General features: G+C 42.1%; 4 protein-coding genes across 5 annotated transcripts; 3 read left to right on the top strand and 1 right to left on the bottom strand.

Moving 5' to 3' along the window:
* Positions 1-4,446: 4,446 nt before the first annotated feature.
* On the bottom strand, positions 4,447-9,266 carry LOC118408269 (kelch-like protein 24). Its single transcript, XM_035808936.1, has 2 exons — positions 9,189-9,266; positions 4,447-5,964 (listed from the first exon to the last, which is right to left on the bottom strand). The coding sequence occupies exon 2, from the start codon at positions 5,953-5,955 to the stop codon at positions 4,447-4,449; it is 1,509 nt and encodes a 502-aa protein (XP_035664829.1). The 5' UTR covers positions 5,956-5,964; positions 9,189-9,266.
* Positions 9,267-9,498: 232 nt separating this feature from the next.
* LOC118408282 (17-beta-hydroxysteroid dehydrogenase 14-like) lies at positions 9,499-16,713 on the top strand. 2 transcript variants are annotated; one of them, XM_035808966.1, is made up of 10 exons: positions 9,499-9,603; positions 10,405-10,446; positions 11,736-11,833; positions 12,694-12,760; positions 13,120-13,211; positions 13,333-13,437; positions 13,979-14,046; positions 14,705-14,801; positions 15,253-15,331; positions 16,022-16,713. In XM_035808966.1, exons 1-10 carry the CDS (start codon positions 9,513-9,515, stop codon positions 16,105-16,107), a joined length of 825 nt encoding a protein of 274 aa, XP_035664859.1. In that variant the 5' UTR covers positions 9,499-9,512; the 3' UTR covers positions 16,108-16,713. The 2 variants fall into 2 exon arrangements, with proteins under 2 accessions (XP_035664859.1, XP_035664860.1); XM_035808967.1 differs by lacking the exon at positions 10,405-10,446 and having other exon boundaries at positions 9,506-9,603.
* A 2,586-nt stretch (positions 16,714-19,299) lies between these two features.
* On the top strand, positions 19,300-23,508 carry LOC118408268 (cytochrome P450 2C20-like). The gene is made up of 5 exons (XM_035808935.1): positions 19,300-19,663; positions 19,939-20,081; positions 20,929-21,139; positions 21,776-22,059; positions 23,383-23,508. The coding sequence occupies exons 1-5, from the start codon at positions 19,300-19,302 to the stop codon at positions 23,506-23,508; spliced, it is 1,128 nt and encodes a 375-aa protein (XP_035664828.1).
* LOC118408264 (cytochrome P450 2D6-like) lies at positions 23,390-25,436 on the top strand. The gene is made up of 3 exons (XM_035808930.1): positions 23,390-23,716; positions 24,260-24,395; positions 25,227-25,436. Exons 1-3 carry the CDS (start codon positions 23,627-23,629, stop codon positions 25,403-25,405), a joined length of 405 nt encoding a protein of 134 aa, XP_035664823.1. The 5' UTR covers positions 23,390-23,626; the 3' UTR covers positions 25,406-25,436.

The following is a 25,436-nucleotide window of genomic DNA, read 5'->3' as shown; positions in this document are numbered from 1 at the left end:
CACAAGCCCACTGAGAGCAAGTGAGGAAGGGCGGCATCTGGGCAACAGGCGCAGGTTCCCGGTCTGTAGTAAATGATAGAATCTGAATGTTAGAGATCACCACATGATAGCAGACCGTAAAAGATTCTTATTTGATGTAATGCTAGTTCCCCTTTATCCGCAGGGTAACCTATATCCGCCATTTAAAAAACAAGTTATCTAGGGATATCAAGTCGACGGACGGTGGTTTCAAATGGCAAAATTTTCATTATCTTTTTAGAAACTTTGCAATTTTAAACCACCGCCCGTTAACTTGACATCCCTAAATGCCCTATTCAAAAATCAAAACAACAACGGATATAGGTGATAAAATTACCCTGCGGATAAACAACAACGGATATAGGTGAATTAGCGTTATATTGACATTGCTGTTTTCCCCGCCGCACAAGACAGCAAACGCAGTGATCGAATCATAAGAAAATTCTCGATAGAGGCTTCAGATACCTTGAAAAACAACAACAATAAAATTGCCAGGAGTTATGATAAAGTGTTGTGGACCACTTTTTCTATAAAACAAAACAATAGTACTAAACTAACGATCCTATAGAATAACGTTCATGTGTTGTATTGCATGCTCATGCACAGACATCCAACGGCACCAGAAAGCCCTGCTTATAAATATTAATGAGCTTACCCTTTTAGTTCTCTTTTGAAAAATGAAAGGCCTATTCTCTGATTGGCTTACAGCTGTTTTTTGGCGACGCGTACAGGAACTGATGGTGACGGTTGAGATAGCAGAGTACGTACAAACAAGAGGCGTTTTTTCTGGCGCCGTTGGATGTCTCTGCGTAGGAGAATGGTTATATTGGGGCAAGGGAATATTTACAACCAAATAGTAGTAATAATAGAAAAGGTCGTTTTGCATATTGGCGGGCATTAAACGAGATCAATACAACGATATAGTTCCAACTTCAAACGAACTTAGTGGAGGAAGCTTGCTTATTTGTAGTATTTGTAAGTGGCTTACCTGAAGGAGGGTTTGCACTTCCAGATGGTTCATTTAAATCCTGGTATCCGTGTCCATCATTGTCTTCATTTTCATAAACACCTTCGTCCATATCAGCATAACCACCTTCTGCCACATCATCGTCATTGTCATAACCACCTTCTGCCACATCATCGTCATTGTCATAAACACCTTCTGCCACATCATCGTCATTGTCATAACCACCTTCTGCCACATCATCGTCATTGTCATAACCACCTTCTGCCACATCATCGTCAGTCATAAACACCTTCTGCCACACAATCGTCATTGTCATAACCACCTTCTGCCACATCATCGTCATTGTCATAACCACCTTCTGCCACATCATCGTCAGTCATAAACACCTTCTGCCACACAATCGTCATTGTCATAACCACCTTCTGCCACATCGTCATTTTCATAAACAGTCTCATTGTCTGCTCCAGGCGTGTGATGAACGGTGACGTCCCGCAGCTGCATCTGTACGGACCGTGGCTCTACGGTACTTCCAGACATTGCTCGTCTGATTGATCAGAATGTTACCTTTCTGGCAAATTCTGCGTCGTCTGCAGTACCTCAGAGATTGTGGCCAGGTAGTCTTGTGACTAGAATTATTGGCTTAGAATCTAGTGCTGAAACAGCGGGGAAACTTGCTTTCGTACTTGCCTTTGTCGAGAGGACAAGACAAGCGAAAAATTGAATGTCTATACGTTGGTAAGCTAGTCACTGGCCATGTCCAAAGATACCAAAACTGGTGTAGAAGAGCAGGTGGATCTGCATCCCGTTCCAAAAACAAGGGACTGGCCTCTGGATTTTGTTGCTACAGAAACTACCTGGCCTGCAACAGCGTTTAAGTAATTGTCTAGACTTTGGTCAGCTTTTTTTGGACAGAAATGATTGGTACAAGCTGCTTTTCAATTTTAAAAGAATTATTTCTGAGTCGAGATTAATCATCACTCTCACCTCTCAGACCAATTTTCATGTGATAAAATGTGCATGTGATCAGAAGCTACTTCTAATCCAAACTAGGTACTAGACTACTCTGGGTAACGTTAGTGTTTGCTACCCACAGGCCGGAGTCTACATACCGCTTCATGTGGTATCTATTGGTGGAACTTGTGCATTCCTATCCTCCTACACAGGAACATCCAACAGCCAAACAGCCTGTCTGGATGTACCCTGCTCTTTCAACCGTCACCCTTAGTTCCTGACCGCCCTGCTTATAAATATTAATGAGCTTACCCGTTTAGTATACTATATGCAAGACCCCTTTTGAAAACAGAAAGGCCTATTCTCTGATTGGCTGACAGCTGTTTTTTTGGGGGGGGGGGGGGCATCCACAGGACCTAAAAGTGAAGGTTGAAAGGGCAGGGTACATCCAGACAGGCGGTTTGGCTGTTGGATGTCCCTGCGTAGGAGGATAGTGTATTCCATGTTGTAAAGAAAAAAGAGCGAGATTTCTTTGGATGTTTTGATCCCGGATGCTGTTGTGAAACTGAAAGGGCTAAAACAGAAGGATTCAAATTTCTTTGAAATGTAAAGTGACATTGACCAATTCCGTTTCCATGACACTGAGTGAAGATTTCAGGCTACCCCAAAGCCTAAGTGTAGCTACATACCCGTAATACTTATATAAATTTGCACAGAAATACTTCTGTTGTTAATCAGTCATATCAATATCCTCTAAATTTCAAATCATTGCAGTCATTACATTCCAGGCAATGTCTTTTTGAAAATCAGTAGGTAAGTTGCGAGAAGAACAAGGATAAACTGTGATCGGACATGTGTGGGTCGAGTTCCCAATGACGTAAATTATTTGAACACATTGTCAAAATGTTTTATGGGGATTCCCTTCTTATGTGAATTTCAGCAGAGTAAGTTGACCTGCACATCTCAGGTCGCCGCTCAATAATCTTATGTTTTCTTTTCCCTTCTTTTTACCTACTGTTACTGTTACTGGGTGTCGCCTGTAAAGTGATGATCACAATGATTTAAATATTGGTACGATCATACACATTCATAAAAGACTTTATACATGACATCTATGATACTAAATCTGAGTTGTGCTTATTATTTCTGGGTGAGGCTGAGAGCTTATTGATCACCCTCGTATGTTACTATCATAAATGTTATTTGGAAAGATCTCCCAAAGGCCATGTTGACATCCTGACCACTTAGATTTCATATTTTTTAATGCACACTCGCATCAGTTTTGGGGTTCCTAGATGATGTCATCCATATAATGGAATCAACATGGTCTACTTTGAAAATAGAACGAGGTGGCGATAAAATGAATAAAATGCAGGCAATCAAGGAAATAAATAGCATAAATCAAGGTAGAACAGGGAAGTCTATAAGTATTTATATCTATTTATCTATTCATATCTACATTAATTTGGAAACAGGAAACACTTTTTTCCTAGGCCTAACACATACATGTACTCTTTCAACTTTAGTACATTGAAATAAACCCACACATGTGTCACAGTTTTCTTTTTAAAAAAACTTGTAAATTATAACATTAGATCATGGTTACATCAAAATGCGAAGAAACTTACACATTTGATACTATTCATGTGATATTAGTAAAAAATTAGAATGAAAACAATTAGTCAAATATCCATCTCTACTTTTTTCCTTTTTCTATTTCTACTTGTTACCTTTCATTTAAATCTTGAGTTTTAAAATAATAACGTATGCTGCAAATTGGGCAACTAATCAAATAGTCTGAGTTAGTAGAATTTACAGAGAAGTCTTATTTATCTATTTGTGGAGGTTGTATCCAAACTTTGTCTATCATTCTGTTAAGAAATTGGACACACAAGACGCCCTTACACTGGAGAACAGATCCTCAGACAAGCATGAACTTCTGATTGACCAGGGAAGCCACTAGGTCATTTGTGGTCAGTCTTCTATTGTGACCCCTCTGACAGTAATTTTGGCCCCTGGATACCTTACAATGCACCATCTTAAATTAGACTTCCTGAAAACTCTGCACCATGGAAGGTGGATGTCCCAAGATCCCCCTATAAATAGTCGCGACTACATATATCGCTTAGTGACTCACCAATAAATTTGGACCCCCTATAATAAAATTCTAGCTAAAAGCCTGGTACTTATCCATGTATTGACGTCCTGCTGGACTACAAAACATCATTCACTGTTCATGGTAAAATGTTGGAATCTTCATTATTTGGCAGCTGCTCATTGACATACAGTACCAAAATATGCACACTCCAGTTTATGGCAGTGATATGGTTTCATAACGACTGTAGTTAAGTACAGTGACACAAGCATGGGAAAACAGACTGCCGTTCATGTATCCTAGGACTTTATTTGCAATGATCAGTGAACGCCGCCTGAGATGGCTGGGACATGTTCGCCGTATGGGGAAAGGGCGTATTCCGAAGGACCTTCTGTATGGCCAGCTTGAGTGCGGTTCACGTCCAACTGGTCGCCCACACCTGAGATACACCGCCACATTCGCTCGGTTTGAAACACAACACTTTGGAACGTAGTCCGGCAACGTAAATGTTACCATTGAGAGTTGCGGCTGAGATACATGCTCCTCTAACAGGCATATCCTTTTGTTGGTGCCACTCGGAGTCACCTGGCTTGAAGCGAAACACAGTAGAGGTTAGTTTCCTCTCTGCATCATACCCACCTATCACGTATATGTTGCCATCCAAAACTGCAACAGCATGGTTGTACCTTGCTTGCGGGAGTGCTACACCGTCTTTCCAAAACTTTTCTCTCAGGTCGTAGACCTCAACCGATGCTAGGGCAGAAACATCATCATTTCTGCCACCAATGGCATACACTTTGCCACGTGTCACTGCAAGTTTGTGATCGTGCCGCTCTGTCATCATGTCGTCAAGTCTGGAACAGCCTGTCAGTATTAACCTTGCTTCTTGCTGGAACATCAAGACATTCTTGCCAGAAGAGAAAATAACGCCATCTGTACCCAGGGAAGCGACAGCAAATACTGGTACAACGTCTTTATTAATAAAGGCCAGAAGACGATACCTTGTTGAGACATTGTGTTTGTAAACTGTAGGATTGTCTTCCCCAGATCCTTTTTTTATTATGCCTCCGATATGCAAGACCATCTCTGTCCAACCACTTGCGCTGCGGGGAACGGTGCGAGGTGACTGGACCTCTCCTGGGTACAGGTGAAACTTGTGAGCTTCCATCACTAGATCCTGGCAAGACTTGCGTATAGCGTCGTTGGTCTCCACATTCTCCAAAAAATACAGCTTGTCCATGAAGGGAAACCTGACCAGCTCCATCAGCTCTCTCATCTCCTTCTTCCTCTTCCTGGTGTCATGGTTGATCCACGCCATCACTGCTGTGTAGACGACTTCTTCTCTCGCTTTTAGTTCGTCAGATGAGATGAGTGCGACAAGCTGGTCCTTCGTCAGAGAAAGGAAGGCCGGTGTTTTACTAGCTTCTACAAACTCCTTCATGGCGTACACTCTCGCTTTATCCTCCAAATCTTGGCTGGACAGCATGTTGCCTAACTGCATCATCTGCAGGCAGTTTTCAGCACTCAGGTTGCTGAATAGGAAACTCACACAAACATCACGCACAGGTTGGATCTGGAAGAAGTTGGCCCCTTCCAGTAGTTCTGCAGCTTTGTCCTTGGTGATGGTGACTTTTGACGTGTATGCATAGTCAACAAGAAGCTGCATTACATCACTGTTGACTTCGTGAATGGTTACCTTATGCTCTTGGCTCTCACGATGCCCATTACAGAACATTGCACGAAAGTACTCGCTGCAAGCAGCCAAGACATTTCGGTGGCACGGAATCTCTTTTCCTGAGACGCAGAGCGTAACATCAACCAGTTGGTTGTCAGATCGCAGTTCCTGCAAGCCCTGCAAGAGGGAGCCTGCGTGTGGATTGTGGCAGAAGTCAAATGATGCCAGTGATCTCGGTGCTGCCATCATTCCTTGATTCTGGCAAACAACAAATATTGATCGGTTATATTTCTAGACACAAGAGAACAGATTCTAATCTACGTGCAGTGGTAACCTGATCCCATTTCTCATGCCTCTAATATATGAGATTGGTCCTGGGTATGACATTAAACTGCAACCGGTGATAGGGCCATGGCAAGGCTGTCATGGTTGTGGGGAGAGTGGAGTGACCCCTTAGCTATCACTACTCCCAGGCTCACTCTGGCCCGGAGTGACAGCACCTGTTAAGGGCCCCAACTATGGGTAAATAGTCTCACTGCCTTGTGAGTGCTAGGGATAGTGGAAGGCTAAGGAAGCAAATCCTGACAGAAAACCCGGAGTGGAGCCTCGTTAGGCGGGTTAGATTCGGCTACTAGTCAACTTTCTCCGGCAGCTCCTGCAGCCAAGTTGGTGCCAGATGTACTGCACTGCTTTCCTCTGGACCACACCTGCGAGGCCGAGAGGGGGGTCCTGACGCTTGGGCAACCCAGGATCTCCATAACCCTGCCCGGGCGTTTTTGCGTCATGGAGAGGTCACTCCATCTTTGTGGTTACAAGCAAAGACACAACACGGGAGTCAGCAGTTACGGGTAATAAGTCCTATTTCAATTGGCGTAAAAAAGGGCGCCACGGGTTGACTCCGACGGTGGGAGGAGCCGCCATGCTCCACTGATTCAGCTACCGCCCGCCTTAAGCTGGGCAGCCCCCAGCCAATAAGGTGCTGATCCGTCACGGTCTGCTGCTCCTTTGGGGTGTAGGGGGCATAGGGCGCTGACACGCTTGAAAAGCAGGCCGACATCTAGCACACCCACCCAAACGAAGCAAAGAAAGTCTCCAACACTTCGAATAGGAAGCTGGAACGTAAGGACAATGTTAACAGGACTGTCAGATGACTTGCAACTTATTGATGATAGCCGAAAAACAGCAGTTATAGATGCCGAACTCGCTCGGCTAAACGTGGACATTGCAGCGCTTCAAGAAACTAGACTTGCAAATGATGGCTCACTTCAGGAAAGCCAATACACCTTCTTTTGGAAGGGGAAACACCAAGATGAAAGACGTGAACATGGTGTTGGGTTTGCAGTAAGAACATCTCTCCTAGCTATGATAGAAGCACCTTCTGGTGGTACCGAACGGCTACTGAGCCTTCGTCTAAACTCCACAAACGGCCCAGTCAACTTTGTGTCTGTGTATGCACCCACGCTAAATTCTGCTACTGAGACAAAGGACAAGTTCTACAATGAGCTTAGCATAGTGGGGAAGGTATTCGCTCGTGTGGCTCTGGCCAGACTACAGGTACTAGCCGACCGCGTGTACCCAGAGGCACAATGCGGGTTCAGAACGGGGCGCTCCACTATTGACATGGTTTTCTCGGTGAGACAGCTCCAGGAAAAGTGTCGGGAGCAGAGGAAACCCCTGTTCCTTGCCTTTGTCGACCTCACAAAGGCTTTCGACCTTGTAAGCCGCAGTGGACTGTTCAGGCTGCTTGAGAAGATAGGTTGCCCATCAAAGCTACTCAGCATAATCAAGTCCTTCCACAGCAACATGAAAAGCACTGCCAGTTTTGAGGGTAGCACCTCCAAGCCTTTCCCGATTCTCAGTGGAGTTAAACAGGGCTGTGTACTTGCCCCGACACTATTCGGGATCTTCTTCTCACTGCTCCTGATGTATGCCTTTCAGTCCTCCGATGACGGGGTCTTCATCCACACCCGCCACGATGGCAAACTGTACAACCTGGCCCGCTTACGCGCCAAAACAAAGGTGACTCGCGTGCTCCTTAGGGAGATGCTATTTGCCGATGATGCAGCTCTTGCGAGTCATACACCAGATGGACTCCAGCGTCTGATGAACAGGTTCTCAAATGCCTGCAAAGAGTTTGCCTTAACAATTAGCATAAAGAAGACTGAGGTGATGGCCCAAGATGAGTCAATCCCTCCGGCAATATCGATCAACGGCTCCTTGCTTGCTGTGACTGATCGGTTCACGTACCTGGGATCCACTGTCACCAAAAACTTGTCTCTGGATGCTGAAATAAACACAAGGGTTGGAAAAGCAGCTTCCGTTATGAGCAAACTCAACAAAAGAGTTTGGGAAAACAAAAACCTTACAACAAACACCAAGCTGAAGGTGTACCAGGCCTGTGTGCTAAGCACCCTCCTCTATGGCAGTGAAACATGGACGACATATACCAAACAAGAAGCAAAGCTCAATGCATTTCACATGCGGTGCCTTCGCCGGATTCTGGGAATCAAATGGCAGGACAAGGTCACAAACACTGATGTTCTTGAGAGGTCCAACTCCAGGACTTTATTTGCAATGATCAGTGAACGCCGCCTGAGATGGCTGGGACATGTTCGCCGTATGGGGAAAGGGCGTATTCCGAAGGACCTTCTGTATGGCCAGCTTGAGTGCGGTTCACGTCCAACTGGTCGCCCACACCTGAGATACACCGCCACATTCGCTCGGTTTGAAACACAACACTAACATTGACATAGACTCTTGGGAAGAAATAGCAACTGACCGATCAGCATGGAGACAAACTGTAAAAGCAGGGGTGAAGGAAGCTGACGCTACCAGATCCCAACTCAGAGACCAGCGTCGTCAGAAGACAGCATCTACCATCACAAACATCTTCATATGTGCAGGATGCGGCAGAGACTGTCACTCCAGGATCGGCTTGTTCAGCCACCAAAGAAGATGTCGACCATGACCAAAACCCATCGTCTCTTTAGACGGACGGAGGCCAATGATGAATATATGAGACTAGACAATACAATAAATGTCCCACTTGTCCAATCCAGATTTCTTTGATCCGACCAAACCCCCTGTCCAATCCATGTTTGTTTGTCCCTACCCTCCTGTCCAATGCAGTCATTAATTATATACCTAAGGTTAACCCCTGTCAAATCTATTCTTCTTTGACCTTGAATCCCGTCAAATTTATTTTTCTTTGACCCAACCCTCCTGTCCAATCCATATTTTCTATCCCCAATCCCCTGTTCAGTCTACTTTCCATTGACCCACCCCACCCCTCCCCATTTCCTTCTTTTCCTGGAGTATATAACAAGAAACAGATGGAAGCCGCGTCGCGATCCAGGAAATTTAAAACCACTCAGTTTTCAAGTTGCGTTGGAGATCATCTTGTACCAAAATCACATTACCAAGCATTCGGTTCAATAGTTTTGTTAAACAACGTTGTGGCAATTTTGGTGACCGTGCCTTACCGTGGTATGGGATAAAATTGCCGACGACTCGTCTCTGAATCCTCCTCTGACAGAACTCGGTCAAAAAAGAGCGGGAAACTCAAAGGAAGTTCAAAGGTCAGTCTAGGATATGCGACAATGCCAAGTGGGGAGACAGATAATAAAATAAACACACTTTGTACGTAAATTTTTCATAATAAATGAAGTTTAAACAACAATGATATAACATATAATAAGATTTAGGAGATTAAAGCGTATTTTACCAATTCTATTTTACATTCATTGTCTGGTCAGTTAATAATCACCCCTTTGTGAAGAATAGTACGTTCCTATAACCTTTGCACTATGGCGGAAGGAGGACTCAGATACAAAGACAAAGTTGTCATCGTTACTGGTGGCTCCAAAGGCATTGGAGAAGGCGCCGTAAGGGCTTTCGGTAAGTTCTGATGTTTAAGAAGGCTTGTGGAGAAAGTTTGTATGTCTTAGGACACTAAAGAAGTACAAGAAAGTTTTTTATCGGTGGTGGAAAGCAAAGTTTTGTTTGTCTTCCTTTCCTGTCATGTCACATGACACAAGATTTGCTGTCTTCTGAAGTTGCCGCTATATTATCAAACCCAAGCAATATCAATACACGCCCAGCAGATTTTACTCAAATAGACACAAACATTGGAGTTGACACAAACTGTTTCATAGAAATACGATAAGAAACGATTTTTATCGTGAGTTTGAAATCTAATATCTGAAAGGGGGCGTGGCGGTGATTATTTTGGCCAAAGTCTCCAAGACGGACTTTAAACGCTTTTGAAAACGCTTTTTGTGTCTGCAATAATCAACTAATAAATGGGAGGAGCTCGGACATAATGAATAGACGATGTAAAGTCAATGTATGAATGCATAGTTCTTTATTCAGTATATCATTGATATACCTGTTCTTGTTCAATGTCAATGTGTACATGTATAATTACCTTCGCCGAGAAGGTTATATTTTCGGTTAATTTTTCCCACCGAAAAACTGCAATCGTTAACCACCGCGAAAGTTTCTGCATTTACAGTATTTGCAAAATCATGCCCGAAGGCTACTAGTAATTGCATGTACAGTCTCAAGGACTAAGAGAAGTGAATAGTGTTCTACATTATAAACTTATTTCATGATTTGCCATTATTTATCTTTGTACATTTGTATTCTGAAACTAATCTAATGGTTGGCATTTTTCTGTCGCTTTCCATTCCATTGCAGTGAAACATGGCGGATCGAAGGTTGTATTTTGCTCAAGAGGGGGTAAGTGCTACTCTCCAAGCAGAGGTTAGGCTCCGGCTGTTTTTTAACGTTTTTTTAGTCGTTTTTATCGGGCATTCTATTTTGTCATTTTTCTTGACGTACGCCGGCCAAACGACACAGCAAGATATAAAAAAAAATAGAAAGCGGGATAAAAACGACTAAAAAAAAACGTAAAAAAAAACAGCCGGAGCCTAACCTCTGCTTGGAGAGTAGGTAAGTGCGGCCAAGGTCATTATATTGTCGCGCTATATAATGTTACACCAAAGGACTTCTATATGCAATCTATAGATGTCCTTCAAATGTCCTTGGTATAACAATGTACAAATGTGTCTATCCACTGTATTACGTAACAAGGACATTTATAAATGATATCATATTCTATGTGATACCCTTGGGAGAACAATAGGACTCTAATTAGTGCATTTTAGTGTAACGGGCCACCATGCTGTAATATGCGACAAGCACACTAGCTTGTGGATCAATGTGTGATCAAATATGAACAAAAAGAATTCATTATCCTATTGTCCTGTTGTCTGTTGAGCTAAAAAGAAAAGGTTCTAGTTCTAGTTGTAAAAAAAACTTCCCATGCTGCAAGCTGAACACCAAGAGGATTCAATAAGGCAGCCAGAAATTTCTTCTATCTTGAAATGAGTTTATAAATAAAAAGGTTTGCATATTTTTATAATCGTAATTGCATATGAAATGCCTTGTATATCCAGAACATCACACATGGTCATTGTCATATGTACAAGTTTCATATTATTGGACCCATTTTTGTGGTCACTTGTGCTAATGCATTCATATATACAATCTTTATTGACACGACAAAAGTAAGGTCTACATGTGTAACACTACTTACAGTACAACTAAACACACATATATGGATATCTATAGGTATGGATACATTAACATAAAGGGTATAGCACGTCATTTACACTATTGGTTCTACGGTATAAACAATCGTGGATATATTTACCTACTTGTACACAGTGAGGATTATCGCCTCCCAGAATGTAGTTAAATTTATCTATCGAACAGAGAGTAGCAAAGTCTTTAGAGCAAGCGGAAAGTAATGTGAACAGCTCTGTACGTTTATCATTATATCGAGAACAATCCATAACAAAGTGACGTTCGTCTTCGATCTCATTTGGGCAGAATGGACAAAACCTCTGGTCACGGGGAATTTTAGAATATCTTCCGGCTTCTATGTTTAGTTTATATGCGGTGTTTAGCATACTGCAGTATGGTGTTAGTAAAGAAACATTCTGCTGTTGTTGTAATTGTACTAGAGGAAGCAGGGAAGAAGCTTGAATCAGAGATGAACACATCAGGACCAGGGGAGGCTCTCTTCATCCCCTGTGATGTCACTAAGGAAGAGGATATCAGGGTAAGATGGGCAGCTTGTTCCCATTCTCCTACACAGAGACATCCAACAGCGCCAGCAAACTGTCTCTTGTCTGTACTCTGCTATCTCAACCGTCACCATAAACAAACGTTCTTGTTGGTGTCGCCACAAACCAGCTGTCAGCCAATCAGAGAATAGGGCTTCCAGTTTACAAATGGGATCTCGCCTATATAAGGGTACACTCATTAATATTTATAAGCAGGGCGGTCAGGAACTGATGATGACGGTTGAGATAGCAGAGTACAGATAAGTGGCGGTTTCCTGGTGCCGTTGGACTGCTCTCTGCATGGGAGAATGCTTGTTCTCAGGGTTATTAGGACAGATAAGGGGCTCTCATTCCCAGGACCCTCAACAACTCTAAGCCCTCTTGCAGCTACTGTAAATGCATTTAAGTTTGCGGGGATTTAATTTCGCGGTAGCGGGAAATAGGAGTTTTCGCAGTGGTTTTAAGTTTGCGGTGAGCACCATGCACTGCTTTCTCTTAGTGCCATGGAAAAATGTTCGCGGTGGTTTTAAGTTGGCAGTGAAGCGGCCACCTCGAAAACCGCGAACATTAAACCACCGCGAAAGTTTCTGTATTTACAGTGTATACTATGTATACTGCAAAAGAGGAATCTGAAAATCTTTAAATTAGAAGTTTGAAATTTTTCTATTTAATAATTCTGATATTGTATGGGCAAATAAAGGTCACTCTACAATCCTAATTTCATTGATAGAAATATGTTCAATGGAAAACACTTCCAAGAATGAGCTTGTGGATTTACCTTATTTGGGGTGGGGTGGGGGTGAATATTTTCAGTGCTCTCACATCACAATTTGTTTTATTTTTTATGCATTTTCAGAATGTGATTGACAAGACAGTAGAGAAGTATGGGAGAATTGACTGTCTGATCAACAATGCAGGCATGCGTAAGTTGGGAATTTATTGTTAAGTTGTAATTTTCTTCAAGTTCATTATGAGGCTATTGAAAAAAGTTTCTGTCAGGTTAGAGATGATAATATGGAAGAATCATCAACACTCAGCTAGTAGAGATCCCAGCCAGAGACTGTGAAGATATTCTCTTCAAAGACAGTCAGAACTTTTTATTGTGAATTCAGATTACTTCAGATTAATCTGAATTTAGGATCACAATGTGATGCTACCGTAACACATATCTAGCGTATTGAATTTGAAATTTCTGTCATTTGGGATCTGTATGTTTATTGGGTACATTGTAGAATCATGCCAGATGCAATTCTGACATTTGCCCATATCTGTCTTGATTTAGACCCCCCTGAACAGACCATAGATGACACATCTGTGGACGAGTTCAGATCACTTCTCAACTTGAACTTGGTCAGCTACTTCATCGCTTCCAAGGTACATCTTAGTCTTAACTGTCTATTAAGTTAAATTATTTTGTATATTTTATCTTTTTCTAAACATTTCAAATGGGAATATCTTATAACACTGAAACCTACTTTGCTTTGTTGTTTTTCAGTTTGCCCTCCCACATCTCAGGAAGACCCAGGGTAACATCATCAACATGTCCAGTCTGGTGGGAATCATAGGACAAACTCATGCCTGTGCCTATGTAACAACTAAGGTATTGAAATCATGGATTATTAAGTTTTTTGTGATTATAACCAAATGTCTATATAAAGCTGTTTCTGTGACCATCTGTCACCTTCCTCAGGGTAACAATGAGACTGCCTTACGCAGACACTTTCGCTGTGGTTTAATGTTCACGGTTTTCACGGTGTCCGCTTCACCGCGAACTTAAAACCACCACGAACATTTTTCCATGGCATTAAGAGACTACAGTGCATGGTGCTACCGCGAACTTAAAACCACTGCAAAAAGTCCTTTTTCCTGCTACCACAAAATTAAATCCCCGCGAATTTAAATGCATTTACATGTATTACTTGACTCAATTTTGTTTGGCAATTGAAAAAAAAAAGATGGCCCGTTAATGGTAAATGGAATTAAGATTTAAGAAAAAGTTGTTGACTTACAATTGGAGATCGTTGACAGATTACAGACAGCCATTGAAAAAGACAAAATAGGAGATTTAAAGATGAGAGGAAAGCACAGTTGGTTAGCATCTTAGCATCTTGATCCAGGAAATCTTGTTATTCCTTTTGCAGGGAGGTATCACATCTCTTACCAGAGCCTTGGCTGTAGATGAGGCTAAATATGGGGTTCGTGTGAATACGTGAGTACCTTCTTCTTAGATCAGACAGATTGAATAATTAATTGGTGATAGCTTTTTCAAGTTATACATAATACTGCCAGATCAAATCCATCACCCTCATAGAATGCATCTAAATAGACCCCCAGTATTATACTGTAATAAGCAATCTTGTGCATACTTGGGGGGTTACTATCTGTGCTAGCTCTATATAATTTTTGTATTATGATACTTTTTTGCTTCATTTATACTGTACAAAAGCAAGGTAAAAGTATTTATTTAGTACCTGTTGGACATCAGACTCTTTTAAGCCACTGACAAAAGAAAGCGGATGCTGTCTTAAACATCTTGCCATGTTACTGTAGATGCAGAAATGTTCGCGGTGGATTAATGTTCGCGGTTTTCGTGGTGACCACTTCACTGCAAACTCAAAACCACCGCGAACATTTTTCTATTATGGTATTAGACTGCAGTCTATGGTGTTACTGCGAACTTAAATCCACCGCGAAAAGTCCTTTTTCCCGCTACCGCGAAATCAAATCCCAACGAACTTAAATGCATTTACAGTATTTCATCCAATTTCCTGTATGTTTTACCTTTATTGACATGTCTCTGTACACCTCTAAGTGCTTTCAACCTGACACAAGCTTATTTGCAGAACAAATTCTGTTGTTTTGATTAGTGTTTCTCCAGGTAACATCTGGACCCCCATGTGGGATGGTCTGTCCAAGGCCTCAGGGAACACAGAGGCAATGGTTAAAGGTGGCGAGGAAGCTCAGGTACTTGCATGTGCCTAGTGATATTTCATTTTGATTTACATTAGTTTATCATACTTTTATCATATTTGTAATGTCACAACGTTAATAAAAAAGTTTTGATAACATTAGGACCCAAACATGCTTTTGAGTTTGGAAACTTAACTTGGTGTCTCCCACACTAGACTGTGACAAGTTTTTTAGGAGTTGAACTCAGACTTAAAAAATTAACTTTCTGATTTTTGGTTTAGTTGGTAGCAGCAATTTTTTTGACCAGCTTCTGTCTTCTTACTTTAAACCATAACACTATAAAATCTGAGAGGTAGCAAACAAGTGTATTATATGTTTGAATGTTATAGTCAGTGTAATGTCATGCATAGTCTGCACTTGAAAGACACTAGGCCTCTCTTCTACATTTCGATTATGTTTTGATGTTTTTGGGTTCTTTTAAAAATCTTGTTCTCATTGTCCTCAGCTGCTGGGCAGGATGGGGACCATAGAGGAGGCTGGAAAAGTCTGTTTGTTCCTGGCGGCAGAGGCAACCTTCTCAACAGGTATGTACATTGTACATGTACACGACATATCCTCAGACTTATATCTAATATGTAATATTATGTAATGTAAACCATGCCTATAGTCTCCTTTGCAGACTTCAAGTGAGGCTGGCTTTAACCTGGCTGGTTCGCGATTCTCAAAGTCCCTTCCACAGCAAAGTCCCTTTCCCGTTTCAGTGTTGAAAATCACGAACCAGCCACTCCTCTCATTAAATAAAAGCCAGCTCGAAGTCTGTGAAGGAGACTACCCACTGAAATGGCCAAGTGTGCTACCCACTTCATTTTTGAGAGGATTTGAAAGTAAAAACCTGAGACTGTTGATAACAGCACTGTCAAGAGAGGATTCATTGATCATTCTTTTTGGGTTACTCCCAAGTGTGGACGGGTGGGGATGGGGTGTCTTGTCCAAACGCCCACTGCCAACAGACTTTGTATCTGCTGATTCCATCCTCACGATTCCATCCATTGGATGTTCATACATAAAGATTGGGTTCTGCAGTGAACATTTAACATTCTTCAGGATTTAGTCAGGCAACCATGCATAATCCTGCAAAACTGTCACTGTGACAGTAACAGTCACATTTTTCAATGTTAATTTCAATCTGTTTTTTGCTTTCTGTATGTTGAAGTTAGCCAGTAAGGGACATGGGGGCTATATACATCTAAACAGGAAGCAAAATTGTATTTCAGGCACTGACATGCTTCTGTCCGGGGGTGCAGAACTGAACTATGGCCGCAAGACCCGACTGGTGGAGAAGACTAACATCTATGAGTAGCACCATGTGGACCGATGAAGATGATACACAATGGCTTAGGGTTTACACAATGTGATGCATTTACCAACTCGTCTTGGACTGAGTAAGACTCTGAGTTGACTCGGAAATGCCTAATTGGGTGAACTCTTGCCAATGTTGTATATATTTTATATATATATATGAGAATGTGGTACCCTGGAATTCAGACATGACACCTATGCCTACTATGATCCCTACCTCTGAGTCAGCTCTTCCTTAACTTGAAGAGTTATGAGTTATCAAATTTCTCTAGCACTTAAGAATAATATATATATATATAATTGACACATATTAAAAGTTTGTGAAATAAATAAATATATATATATATAGTTTTCATTGCTGAATTCCATGGTAAGTGTGTGGTGCAATAAGCCAGTTCATACTTGCGTGGATGTGCAGAATGATGCATTGTGGGTATTATGTTAAAGGTTAAGGCCCCTGAGACATAAACAAAACATGTCTGGACATGTATCAAGCTGGGTTTAGACAAGATACGAGGGGTGTTCAATAAGTAATGCCCCTGACCCATTTCCCATAGCAGGAGATTAATGAAACTTGGCACAGTTATTAGTCTGTTTCTACATAGGAACCACCCAGAGTTATGTATTTCTCCCATCGTTTGATGCAGCTCTGGACACCGTTTTTGTAGAACACCCCCAGGTTGGTCCTCAAACAGATGCCTCATCAATGGCAGAAAAGGGACGACCAGGTCTGGCAGCTGTTTCCACAGACTTCTATGTTTGAATTCACAATGCCAGCATTTTACAAGGTCATATGATTGGGCATCATCACCATAAGTTTCTTTCATTTCATCAAAAGTCTCCTTTTGTGTGCGTGCTTTCAAATACAAAAACCGGATCACTGTGCGACACTCAACTGGCTCCATTTCACACTGTCTCAATTTCACACCTGACTCAGTTTAAACACCTGTACATCAGAAACCACAATTAGTTCAGAGCTGTGTTTTGCAACATAACCTATAGAGATATAAATCATTACACATGCAAAATTTCATTCAGATCAGACAACTGGAAGTGGGTCAGGGGCATTACTTATTGAACGCCTCTCGTATTATAGTAATTTCAATTTTACCTGCTAACAAGAGATATTTTGCAATTATTGCATTAATTGGCTGAAAAAATTTTATGCACAAGATGCTTGAAAAGTAATTTGTTCTAAGGCTGGTATATTGTGGATTTTTAATTAATAAGGAAACGAAATGTAGAGAAATTATTGCATTATCCTTTTGAGGGCCATCAAATTGTTTCACATAGCTTCTTGAAATACATCATAAACAAAATTGTCGAAACCTTCAAATTCATCAAAAATCTCTTCACCTTTAGAAAGGTAGATATTAATAGAAAAATGCAAGTTGATGAAGAATATATTATATATACCATTATCTGTGATGAGATCTGAGATCTAAATACACTTAGGCACTTATAGGAGAAGTATCTTATAGGAGAAGTATATCAATACTGTTGCAGTTGCATTATTTGATGGACATGTTCTGAGAGCATTGCAATATAGTGATGTTAAAATTCTTTTACATAAATGCATAATAGAATTTCTGATAAAAGTGCTTTGCTTTGTTTCTCTATTTTTCATACATTTGCACCAACTAGTATATAATAAGCTTATTCAACATAGAACCTGTTATATCCAATAGTCCTTAGATAAATTTTCAAAATGCAGACCTTAAATGCTGTAACAATGATTAAAGCAACATAACATTGAACAACAGCCAAGAAATTTTTTTTTATATTTGTAAAAAGAATTGCACATGTGGTATCCTAGTATCACTTATAAGGTGGAAAAAATGTATTGAAAAATATCTACCGGTAATACAAGAACTTATGAGTGTTACAAAGGAAACAGATATGCACACTACTATATACGTCGATGTGGAAAGGTGGTTGAGAATGTGGTACTCTGGAATTCAGAAAAAACCTCTATATGGCCACTCCAATATATTCACATAACCGCAGTTCGACGGAGAACCGAAACAGCAAGCCAATTCAAATCCTGTCAGAATGTAGCCCCAAGAACATCTGAAACGCAGTGAGAATGTCTAGCATGTACTACAAATACCCAGGAATAGACAAAGAATAGGTATTCTGACGGCATTTCGGCTCATTCCTTCCCGTGTGAAGGGGATAAAAGGTCCATTATTTTGGAATTCCCATCCGAATGTGGCGCGGATTTTGCAAATTCTTCATTCCGGTTGGTTCTGCTTGATTCCTGCTAGTTCATGATCAGTTTCAGTGTTCATGAAGACCCTAAAACGATAGCCTCTGGGTGAACATATCAAATCCCCGGGTTACTCTTCCAACATAAGCTGGGGTCACCTGTTGGTCAGTATTGATATATTGGCCACCGAGATAACAGGTACAGCAACTGTAGTGTGACCACACAACAGCAAAAATCACCTTATTTGGTGCTAAAGCACTCATAATTTTATTCGCTCATATCATGCTTTATTGGAATCCAGGATATTGGTACATTTCGTACAAAACCTATAACTGAAAGAAGCTTTTAACAGAACTGGCTAAAAAAAGACCCACGTTCACCCCTTTGTAGTTAATGGAATGTCTGAAATGAAAATATGCCCAAGTTGTTTACTTAGGCCACAGTAAGTAAATTGTACATATGACATCAGCGCGATCATTATGTTTTGCATGGTTTCAGAAAATAAAGAATTTTTTTCTTCTTTGGAGATGGTCAACGGCGAGTAACATTAGCGAGGTAACCAGGACCGTAGAAGTTGGATAGTTGTGAGGTGGAAGCCAAGAGTGTAGTTGCTATTTTGGTAAGTAATACCAATCTACCACACTCGTGTCACATTTACAATAACAGTGCACGTCTTGAATACAGGAATGAATGACTTGTAGCTGTGCTGTTATGTTTTATCGCTTCGAAATTCTTGTTACAATATGTTTATGGGTCTATTTTGAAAATTTATCCATCTTGTTTTTTTACCCGTCTTGTTTTTTTTCGCCCTATCTCACTATTTTTTGCAGTCTGTAGAGGATGTCATCCATAAAATTTACTTGCTGTGGCCTTTGTACCTGCGAATTCACCTGACCACTTCGTGGGTAAACATTATGCAAACAGTGGAGATCATAGGTCGCCTAATTCTCATCTTACTGGGGTACCCACTGCATTCGTGAGAAAATGGCTGGTACGACAGTCCAGTGGATAGCTGGGTCCGTCCAGGAGATTTTGCAAATCTCTGGGCTGACTCTGCAGACGTTCCTTGTCCTTTGTGCGACTTTCCTCCTGGTATGTGCCGTCTTCAGGCGTTCCCGGAACCTGCCTCCTTACCCGGCAGGACGTGTGCCTGTTTTCGGGCACCTCCGGGCCTTGGCGGCGTGGAGGCGACAGTACGGGGACGTCTTCACCCTAAGAATGGGGATGGAAGATGAGGTGTTTCTGAACGGCTACACTGCCGTCAAGGACGCGCTCGTGGACAGGTCCGAGCTGTTCGCCTCTACGATACCAGGATACTTGCTTGATGTGCTTGTTGGTTTCGGAAAAGGTAAACTTCTATTCACTAAGTACTATTGGCTTTTCTCGACAAAAGTCGTACTACTGTACATGTCTACAACTGTAGAGTGCCCTGATGTATATGGCTACCAGCCATCACTGAACAGGGCCGGTGGGCGTTATAAACTTCCTGTCACGTTTGACCAATTGCTGACGTCACGTATCCACAAGATCGCTTGTCACGAGAGTCACGTGGTGTCCTCTCAGTGCTTTGACATGTGTATGTTTTAATGATTACATGTTAAAGATATGTTTTTGTTTCTGTAGGCATACTTGGTGCCCCTTGGGGTCCCGGGTACAGACAGAGGAAGAGGTTTGCCACCACCGTCCTGAAGAATCTGGGCATGAAGGTCGGACGTGGCAGCATTGAGGACAACATCCGAGAGGAAGCGAGTTGTCTCCGAAACAAGGTAAGATGAAAACAGCGGATGAACATGGCGTGTTTGGCTCGGTCCGAGAGGTCTCGAGTTCGAATCCTGCCGTGTCACCGATCATGTGCTCATGGGAAAGTCCCTCGGATAGGACGTTAAATGGAGGTCCAGTGTTTGGGGAGGGCCTCACCCCACGCACGTTAAAGAACCAATCACACGTGCGATGGTGCGGTGTGCGATGGTGCAAATCCTTCCGTCTAGAGTTGGTGATCCTCTACAAATCTTCCGGACTCCAGGAAGAATAGTGACATATCAGTCACTAATAGAGATCTGTATGAAATCAAACCAAACATTGTAGTATTCTGAGATCTGTGGTCAAATCACTGGAGGTGTTATAAGGATTGATCTGTCAATAAGTCTTACAATATTTAAAAGTTGACCACCAAATCATGCAATACATGATCTTTTGTGTTCTATGATTAGGAATTGTTTCATAAATCCTTTGTTTTGAAAACAAAAATGGCTACGATGTGCAATAGACGTACACAGTACGTACGTCTCACCAACACCTTTAAATAGAAGACCGTTTTCATCTGGACAAAGCCATCAAATTCTGCTAGGCAGAGACATGCTATCTAAAACGTCACCATCAGATCCTGACCAACTTGCTTATAAAATATTAATGAGCTTACCCCTATATGCGAGACCCCTTTTGAAAACTGAAAGGCCTATTCTCTGATTGGCTGACAGCTGGTTTGTGGCGACGCCCACACTACCGGAACTGATGGTGACGGTTGAGATAGCAGAGTACAGACAAGAGGCTCCGTTGGATGTCTCTGCATAGGAGAATGAGCCATCATTTAACTGAAAAACGAATTCTGTTCAGATTGCAGAAAGCAACGGACAGCCCGTTGACATCGCTCATGACGTCTCTGTGGCGGTTTCAAACATCATCTGCTCCATGACGGTCGGGAAGCGCTACGACTACGAGGATGAGACGTTCCGGGAGCTCTATAAAGCGATTGCGGCGATAACTTTCGAAGTCGGAACTGGGCGGATCATCGGCGCTTTCCCCTTGCTACGGTTTGTTCCTGTCGGTAGGTCGAATTCGTCCTTTGAACAATATTTTGCACAGCTAACGTGGATAGAGCTGTTGGTCGCAGGAAGATGAGGTAATAATAAAAAACCTTTACGTGGCTGAAGTTTCAATAACTCTTAAGGAATTGAGTTACGTTTTGGACAGCGTCCTTGCCACAGCGCCACCATTCAGCAATCTCCAAGCAGATCTTGTATGGCATAAGACAGTGTCACATTAAAGTTGGGGAAGGAGTTTAGCCGACAGGGGTGTAAATTTGCCAATTTACTCCTCTGCCGGCTAAACTCCTTCCTCAACTTTAATGTGATACTGTCTTATGCCATGCAAGATCGAAGAGGCGACCGAATTCCACCCAAACTTCTTCACATTCACTGACAAAAAGAAAACAATTCTCCTTGTAACATCACAAAACCCACACATGATAGAAAAGGAGGGATCCTTCGTCTTTCACAGCTGTCTTCGAAAAAGGAGTCGAATCCAATAAACCAGGATCTAGAGTTAGTTTTTACTAGTTTTAGACTAGAGTAGACACTTGTGAGATTGTTTTTACACTGTTTGGATCTCTGTTACCTGCAATTAGCCCACGGGCAAGAATTTGCAATCAAACTTTACTATTATTCCCACGCATATGCTCCAGTGAACAGAGCCTTCGTCAATGCTTTGGAAGAGAACTCCAAAGTCCGAAATGTACTGAGAGAGGAGATCTCGCGCCATCGGGAACACCTGGATCGCGAAAACCCGCGAGACTTCATCGACTTCTGCCTATTGGAGGTTGAACAACAGGAGAAGGTGGACGGTCTGACGGAGGAGAATGTCCTGCACGTGACCACGGAACTTTTCTTCGCAGGAACTGAGACAACAACCAACACACTGCTCTGGAGTCTGCTCTTCATGACCCTGAACCCCGATGTCCAAAATAAGGTATACATATGGGACAGCATTCTTAAGAACTGAAAATAGTGTCATCATTGTTGCTTAACAATATCTATGCATGTGACTTTACATTTGGACCGCAGTAGTTCAGTATTGTTGCTCAACAGTTGTATTTCATCTTCTTTTGTTTTATTCTATTTATTTTTTTCCTGTATATATATCATATGTACAGAATTATACAGTTTATTGCATATTCATGCCTCATTGGGGCTAAATAAAGTCAGTTTGGTACAAAGGGAGTATTATTATTTAAACGGAAAGCTATACATATACTATAGTTTACATGGTTTTTCTCTCTTCTTAAAGTATGTGTAGACGAAGTTTCAGAGTTTTTCCAGTATATCATAGTTAGATGATGACATAAGGTATTTGAACAGATCTTCCTTCGTTCCGAATACGAGGGGCGTGCAATAAGTAATGGTCCTGACCCACTTCCAGTTGTCTGATCTAAATGAAATTTTGTATGTGTAATAATTCATATCTCTATGGGTTATGTTGCAAAAGACAGCTCTGAACTAATTGTGGTTTCTGATTTACTGGTGTTTGAACTTAGTCAGGTGCGAAATGGACCAGGTGTGAAATGGAACCAGTTGAGTGTCGCGCAGTGATCCGGTTTTTGTATTTGAAAGGACGCACACCAAAGAAGACTTTTGATGAAATAAATGAAACTTATGGTGATGATGCCCCATCATATGACCTTGTAATACGCTGGCATCCTGAATTCAAACGTGGCTGGAAGTCTGTGGAAACAGCTCCCAGACCTGGTCGTCCCTCTTGTGCCATTGATGAGGCATCAGTTGGAGGACCAACCTGGGGTGTCCTACAAAATCGGTGTCCAGAGCTGCATCAAACGATGGGAGAAATGCATAACTCTGGGTGATTCCTATGAAGAGAAAGACTAATAACTGTGCCAAGTTTCATTAATCTCCTGCTATGGGAAATGGGTCAGGACCATTACTAATTGCACGCCCCTCGTACATTTCGCAGATCTTTGTACAGTGAACACTCTAGGACAAATTGTAATCGTTTTCTACATACATGAGACTCTTGTCGCAAAATAAACAATAGTATATCATCAGGAGGAGTTCGGTTATATCTGCCAGCTTCAATTTCCAATGGGTGATCGCTGATCCTTAATTAACACCTAGCTCCACTGCACTGTAAACCAGTCAGTATAGCCCTGACGAAGATGACAGATGGTCATCGAAACGTTGGCTCCTAAGTAAAAATGGCAAGATCTTCTTAGTTTTTACTTGCCTGCACATGGTAAGTATTATTATCTATTATGCAGTTTCTTCCTATATATAATAGGTACAAGAGGAGCTTGATGCCGTTGTTGGTGCGAGTCTGCCCGCCCTGTCCCACCGTTCTCAGCTAACCTATGTGAATGCCTGTCTGCTGGAGACCATGAGGATCCGCACTCTTCTTCAATTGTAATCGGTGATGATTGTCCACACAGGTGCAGCAGGAGCTTGATGCCGTTGTTGGTGAGAGTCTGCCCGCCCTGTCCCACCGTTCCCAGCTATCCTACGTGAATACCTGCCTGCTGGAGGTCATGCGGATCCGCACACTTGTTCCTATCGCAGCTCACGCCACCGCGGAGGACGTCAAAGTGCAGGGATACGACATTCCCAAGGGAACTCAGGTATGACTCGTTATTATAACTAGTGATGCGTACCTTAAACCTGGAACTAGAACTGGACTTGTCTATCTCTCACTTCTATTCTCTTTTTTTTTTGTTCTAAACCATTTAAAAACTTCCATAGACAGTGAAATTTGCACTGGAAAAAGACAGAAAAATTGTGTGTTTATTACAGACCATTTTGTGTTTACTACTGATTGTATATGATTTGCATGTATTTTTCACATAGCGTGTCAAATTCATGCTAACATGCAATTTTACATGTACGACACCCCCCCCCCCCCTGTCCGCTAAAAAAACACAATTTTCTAACACACATACCTGAACCTGAGTTTAGGTACGCATCACTAATTATAACATTACACGACCTTTTTCTGTACCGTTGCAGAAATTATCTATTTATTTACAGGTAGGCACACACTTTGAAGTAACCTGCAGTCTAGTTGAAGTTAAGATCTGTTTAAAATTTATCCATCCTTACCAATGAAGTCTTCTTCTTTTCGAGAAATTGTGTTCGTGGCATCATTTTATCCTTGGTTGGCCCAGGTGCTGGTGAACCTGCATTCCCTCCACATGGACCCCGTCTACTGGCCTGACCCGGACCGGTTTGACCCCGAAAGGTTTCTGGACGCGGAAGGGAACGTTGTCAACAAGCCTCAGTCATTCATGCCTTTTGCAGGAGGTAATTACCATGCTCGAATATGTTACAGTTACACGTAGGGATGGGTACCTGTACAAAACCGGGTTTTTCTTGTCGGACCGGTACAGAAAAACCGGACCTGAAAAAATCAGTGGACAGAATGTTGGACCGATTCGAAAATGAACAGATTATACCGGCAGGCGTTCACGTGTTTTGGGACTTACAGGTCAAAGAAAAGAACAAGAGCGAAAAAGAGGAGAGTTGTAAGCAATTTTTACAGTCTTACAGACTTTCTACAGTCAGACTTGGTATAAATCAGAAGTAATGAGTGTTGTTTACATGGAGATATGATTTTAAACGCCAATGGACGTCGTATACTCCACCAAACAGAGTCCTTTGTAGCGAAATGGACCATTGTTTTCAGTATCGCTCATCCACAGATAATTAGGTCCAGGCTCAGGTCAGGACTCTGTACCTCTGTACCTGGACCGTACATGGACCTGCATTTTCTGTACCGGTACCCACCCCTAGTTAGGCTTAGGTCACATTTTCAAACCGTGGCCCGGCCGGGATGTTTTAAGAAACGAAAAATTAGAAGGATGGAGGAAGAGAGTCATGTCCATCCGTGCAACCAACACGCCCGTATTAAGCCTAGAAATATACACGTATTATGCCCATGAATCTCATTTTGGCATTTTGTGTATTTTGATGTCTTTTATATCATTCTTTTTGCTCCCGAAAGCTGCCCCGGTCGGGCCCCGGTTTGGAAATGTGACCTAAGCCTAACACGTATTTCACCACACTGATTATCACATGCTTTCTGTTCTTTTTCATTTATGTCGGATCTTCAAACTAGGCATGTTTTATTTTCAGGCCGCCGTGTGTGTCCCGGTGAGCAGCTGGCCAGGATGGAGCTTTTCCTGTTCTTCTCCACCCTGCTGCAGTCCTTCACCTTCATAACGCCAGAGGGCGCTCCTGCTCCAAACACCGACGGCATATTTCGTCTGACGTTGAAGCCGCATCCGTTCCAGCTCTGTGCAATACGGCGTTAATTTATGCTGAATTGTCATGACAAGGAGTCAC

Source organism: Branchiostoma floridae, unplaced genomic scaffold, assembly GCF_000003815.2.
Source record: "Branchiostoma floridae strain S238N-H82 unplaced genomic scaffold, Bfl_VNyyK Sc7u5tJ_1564, whole genome shotgun sequence".
Classification (NCBI taxonomy): Eukaryota; Metazoa; Chordata; class Leptocardii; order Amphioxiformes; family Branchiostomatidae; genus Branchiostoma; species Branchiostoma floridae.
The sequence above is the reverse complement of the archived record's forward strand: the minus strand, read 5'-3'. Positions and strand labels throughout refer to the sequence as shown.